Raw genomic sequence first — 6,000 nt, 5'->3', positions numbered from 1 at the left:
AATATATGGGATATCGGTCCTATATCGGATCGGATAATGTGGAAACGCACTTAGGATTCAAGCTTAAGTACCTATTTAATACTTATACTGTGAAATGATCTACAAATAAAAAAAAACCTAATGGCTCCTCGATTATATTCCATAACTATAAATTATACGTAAAATAATAATAATGGTAACTCGTCTTTCAAACTACCTATTTGTATAATTTTCACTATTTATATATGTCTGGGTTCACAGTACTGGGGGCTGATGTTTGAATCTCGGCCATTCGATTTCGTGAAATTCGTTCAATAATATCTCCACTACTAGCGATTTAAATTCTACTAACAGAATGGAAAACGAGTGGTCATTACCACTAGTTTTAAAATTACTAGCCGTCCTTTTTCAAAAAATAGCATTACGTCGTTTTCCACAGACTTTCGAACGGCGAATTCGTGCGTTTGAAATTCAAAAATCGATCCCCAGTTCAGACAATAAATATAAGACAACATAGACTTGTTACGTAGGGTCAAGTGGGGAACAGTGGATCAAGCCTGTTACACATGTAACATAGGACTTGCGTAACTCTACCCAGGTACATTTTCCACTGAGCCACTGTTCCCTACATGATCCTACCGACCGTAGTGCTACCCAATTTTAGTCCAGTTGTGGGTTGATCTATATGCCAAATACCCATTCTTAATTAAGTACAAATATATCTATGGTGTATTCTTGATTTATCTGTAGGTTTTTGACAGAGTTCAGAACGACTAGACTATACAGTATAGAAAATTTCAATACAGTTTTACAAAAAAAAATGCTAATTATATTTTTTAACACCTATAATCTCGTCACCCTTCAAATTAACATCTAACATTAGATGGGATGGGTTCTAATTAATTAATTTACAATAAACTATATGAAATAACGTGTTTACCTACAGCTTGAACCTAGAAATGGCACGTTCTAGTAATTTACCCGATTTGTATGGGGAAAGTTCCCGAGTAATGATCCCTTTTTTCTAGACTACGTCGGTGGCAAACAAGCATGCGGTCCCTTATAAAAATCGGGTAAATTATTGTGTTATCGAAAACGGCACATCACTACTTGATCCACTGTACCCATTTTTCCAACCACTGTTCCCTTCCCACATAAAATCTCAAGTGTCCTAACCTCCCAATTATCCTAGCACAAGTCTGGAGATGGACCGTAGAGTGACATACGCCAGATTCAGCAACAAACCGAAGAATACCAGTTTCACGAACTGATGGAGGTAGTAAAGTCTGCAAGAGAAGGAATATTTGGTAAGTAACTAAGTTCCCACTCAAAGCACAGTATAATCAAAGAGGATCAAGTATTATAGAGACTTACTGTCAGAGTAAAATATAAATAGCCTGTGTGGTGACGGGTTAAGAATTTCACCACCCCCTTTCTTCCCGTGGGTGTCGTAGAAGGCGACTATTGGGATATGGGTTAAATTGTGGCGTAGGCGAGAGGCTGGCAACCTGTCACTGCAATGTCACAGTTTCGTTTTCTTTCAACCCCTTATTTGCCAAGAGTGGCACTGAAGCTTTAGTAGTTTCATGTGTTCTGCCTACCCCTTTATGGGATACAGGCGTGATTGTATGTATGTGTGTAAAATATAAATAAATAAATATTGGGGACACCTTACACAGATCAACTTAGCCCCAAACTAATCAAAGCTTGTACTATGGGTGCTAAACGACGATATACATACTTAAATAGATAAATACATACTTATATACATAGAAAACATCCATGACTCAGGAACAAATATCTGTGCTCATCACACAAATTAATGCCCTTACCGGGATTCGAACCCAGGACCGCGGCTTAGCAGGCAGGGTCACTACCGACTGAGCCAGACCGGTCGTTGTATCAGGTCGGTCGTATGTAATCACAGTGCATAGACTGCCATCTCTCGACACAAGCTTACAACTGTTAAACCTCAGTTTTGACAATTTGGCCCGTATTCTTAGCTTGATATGCGTTAAAATGTCAAATATTAATATTAGCGCCATCTAGTCGAGCGTCCCCCAAAGGTGTAACGCCATCTAGGCTACCGTACGGAAAAATCACCAAATATCACCATGAGGGAGGGGGGGGGGGGTCTAAAATAAGACAAAAATGTATGACGTGATTAATGGACGCCCCCTATGCTAAAACAGATCATTTTCCAACAAAAACGAAAAGCTACTCCATCTATCCAACAGATGGCGCGCAAAAACGAGTCGGTAACATAATTATTGTAATGTGCTTACCTGTTCCACTTTTTCTTGGCTTCTGGCAGAGTGGAAAGGTCGTCTTTGACCAGGTATACACGAAGACCTGTGGAAAAAAACCATTAGTGTGGAACACAGGGTATCCTAGTTCATGAAAATCACTAATTTTAAGTATTTGTTGGATATGATGTAAATATGCAATACTTATTTTTCACCCCCGACGCAAAAACAACGGGGTGTTATAAGTTTGAAGTGTCTGTCTGTCTGTTTGTCTGTCTGTCTGTGTGTGTTTCTGTCTGTGGCATCGTAGCTCCCGAACGGATGAACCGATTTAGATTCAGTTTTTTTGTCTGAAAGCTGAGTTAGTCGGGAGTGTTTTTAGCTATGTTTCATGAAAATTGGTCCAGTATTTTATTCGTTAACACAGGCAAGACAAAATACACATAATAACAACAAGACAGAAAGGAATGAAGTGCCACGAAATGGCCTCATCTCAGCGTGTTGCTGGCGACTTCCAGCGCTGATCTTCCGATGAAACTATCATTAACTAATCTAATATTATATATTATCTCACTAAATCTTACTCACCGAGAATGAATGTCTCAGCATGATAATCCCAAGACATCTCAGACATGTTGAATGGGAACACCACTCGGTCAGACGGGTCTAAACTGCCCCATATGGCTCTCACACCTCGGTCGGAGAAATGCCACTCTTTCATCGTGAAGTAGAACAGAATTCTCGCCAGTTTCATAACTTTGTTGTACAATTTTAGCATTCTGTAAATAATGAATAAATTATTAAATTGACGTACAGCGCCATCTGTTGACAAGTTTATGCGGTTTATACTTTCGGTATGTAGTTTTGTAGATACTAATTTGATTTTAGATCAGTTATTTTAAAATTTCACGAATGTGCTTACATAATAAATATCGCCTTCACAACCGTAACCATTTACAAACACATGGCTTAGTAAGGTTAAAAACTCATTTCTCTCTTCTTTTGAGAGACTTACAGCGACATCTACCAAACCGAATCAGAAATAGTTTTACCATGCTGGTAGTTCCTATGGCTATATTTATGTTGGAGCTTAGCTTAGATACTGGCACTTTCTTCATTGCAAGTTTTTCTTAAAATTTAATTTTCTCACTTTGAAAAGTAGTACTTGTAAAAAAAGGGCCAAGAGCGTGTCGGGCCGCGCTCAGGGTAGGGTTCCGTAGTTTTCCGTATTTTTCTCAAAAACTACTCAACCTATCAAGTTCAAAACAATTTTCCTAGAAAGTCTGTATAAAGGTCTACTTTTGTTATTTTTTTCATATTTTTTAAACATAATTGGTTCAAAAGTTAGAGGGTTGGGGGTAGGGTTGCCAACCGTACTATATAATATAGTACTGTACTATATTTTGGCCCAGCGTACTATATTCTATATGAAGCATATATAGTACGCAAAAGTACTTTTGGGTAAAGTATTTTTGGGGTCCATGCCAGTGGCGAATTTACACTAGGGTCAAACCGCCAGGAGCGGCGTTTCGATAATGAAAAAAATTTCGCGCTCGCTCCGCTCGCGCTTTTATTCATATTTAACCTTCACTGTACAATGTACATTTCATTACTTCGTTCTGTCCTGAAAATATTGCAGTTGCATATAAAGCCACCGTTGTTTGCAAACATTTGTATTTTTTGGTTAACATTATAAAGAATTATCCCTGAAAAACCAACATAAAACTAAAATTCACAATTCTGCGGACTAAATTGACAAATTACTGACAGATGAAATGTTACCAGGAACAGTGAAATAAAAATAGTGAAGGGTATATGTCGATAACAATATATCGACAAGTTGTAAAGTACAAATAACAGACTAGTTTAAATAAAAAAAAAATACGAATGTTACTTTTAAATACAAAGTAAACATTTTGGTTTGTTCGGTTTTCGAGGTAGTGGATGGATAAAATGCGTTTTTACCCACTAGTTTTAAAGCATAAAAAGGTATCCGAACCAGTGAGTAAAAAAATATATGTTGTCCGACAATGAGTAGTCTCTATTATAAAATATTATTCATTTCCAATCTCCGTTATTTCGTCATCTTCATCATCATCATCAGTTACATTTATAATAAAACGATCCGAGGCATTGTCCACTAAATGGTCGAGTTGTAACATTTTGTCCTTGGTTTTTATTATGTGATTTACACAATCTTTTCATCTTTCGGCTGTAACACAATAACTATTGTAATAATTCATTTGTAAAGATTCAATAAACTATCATAATAAATATATAAATTTCATTTACATTATTGCTGGTTTGAAATTAACATTTTATATCTAATTAGGGGTCTACAGACCTTTCGATCTGTCGAAATCACAAAAAAAGTTGGTATATTGATTAAAAGATCAAATTGCCAATTTGATTGTACCGTCTGGGTGCACCTTAAATCTACGGTGTAACATTTTATTTAATTAATCTATGGGTGTAATAATAATTTTAATATCGATAAGAACGACACTGGCCAAACTGTGGCAACATTTGTTCACACTTACTTGTCAATTTGGTCCGTAGGATTATGGATTTTAGATTTTAGTTTAGTATACAGGTCGCGCAAATTAGTTAGCGAATTCACGAAGACATGGCGCTATACACAATAATGCTCATTAGTACCTATACTTTTGTCTTCTAGTCAAGTCATTAGAGTATGAGAGAGAGATATGAAAACATGAGATTATTTTAACTAGGTAGTTTGAAAGAAAGTTTGTACGGGGGACCCTCGGTGGGCGAGTCCGACTCGCACTTGGCCGGTTTTTTTAAAAAAGGCCAAATGTTAAGTTGGTAAATGTGAGCTTCGCAAATAAAACAATAAGTTGGGAAGTGATATTCGGCCATACAACTTTCGACGATACTTAAATAAGAGAACCAATGCAACACAAAACTTGTCAAAAATCGATGAAAACCGAATGGAGCCCCTTAGAGTGGACAGAAAGAACGATCTCTACGACTTGGTTATCGATTATATGTACCGTACTATATTTTATTTCGGTGTACAATATTTTTTAGATGGAATTTTCTAAAATACTATATTTCCCTAAAAAAAAGTTGGCAAACCTAGTTGGGGGGGGGGGGGGGGGGGGGGGGGTTTATACTTTAGGAGCGATTATTTCCTAAAATATAAATTTTATATTATATAAATATCAATTTTAGTAAACCTCTATTAATTTTTAAATACCTACTCAACAATATCACACGTTGGGGTTAGAATGGAAAAAAAATCAGTCCCCACTTTACACGTTTACCCTAACAAAACATTTTTTTCCACTTTTTTTTTTACCACTTTGTTGGCGTGATTGACATACATATTGGTACCAAATTTCAGCTCTCTAGTGCTAACGGTCACTGAGATTATCCGCAGACGGCCAGACATGGCGAAACTATAAGGGTTCCTAGTTGACTACGGGACCCTAAAAAAAAATAATCGTGAGTACTTACACTCGTTTGCGACCAACTAGCGTACAGTAGGCATCAACCAGGACGGCGGGCAAGAAATGAAGGAAAAAGTTGAGAACTAGGAACACCAAGTAATTGCTGGTTGGAGTGAGGCCATAATACCTGAAGATAAAAATACCGCTATAAGTTAATAGTTATTTGTTATACAAGGGGGCAAAGTTGTATTTTAACGCCGAGTGTGGAATTGAAAAACGAGCAAGTGAAAGGATTCTATAGTTGAACCACGAGCGAAGCGAGTGGTTCGAGAATAGAATCCTGAACTTGCGAGTTTTTTAAC

At 37.0% G+C, this 6,000-nt stretch overlaps 1 protein-coding gene across 1 annotated transcript in view; it reads right to left on the bottom strand.

Annotated features, from left to right (window-relative positions):
• LOC125240239 (fatty acyl-CoA reductase wat-like) overlaps nucleotides 1–6,000 on the bottom strand; it is a 73,249-nt gene continuing 67,249 nt past the window's right edge. The window contains exons 12-15 of the mRNA XM_048148069.1: nucleotides 5,706–5,825; nucleotides 2,814–3,004; nucleotides 2,265–2,331; nucleotides 1–1,265 (exon numbers count right to left, since the gene is read on the bottom strand). Of these exons, the coding sequence (XP_048004026.1) occupies nucleotides 1,163–1,265; nucleotides 2,265–2,331; nucleotides 2,814–3,004; nucleotides 5,706–5,825 (481 nt within the window). The 3' untranslated portion in view covers nucleotides 1–1,162. The remainder of the gene's footprint in view (nucleotides 1,266–2,264; nucleotides 2,332–2,813; nucleotides 3,005–5,705; nucleotides 5,826–6,000) is intronic.

The sequence above is a fragment of the Leguminivora glycinivorella genome, chromosome 27, assembly GCF_023078275.1.
Source record: "Leguminivora glycinivorella isolate SPB_JAAS2020 chromosome 27, LegGlyc_1.1, whole genome shotgun sequence".
Classification (NCBI taxonomy): domain Eukaryota; kingdom Metazoa; phylum Arthropoda; class Insecta; order Lepidoptera; family Tortricidae; genus Leguminivora; species Leguminivora glycinivorella.
This window is presented reverse-complemented; position numbering and strand designations above follow the sequence as displayed.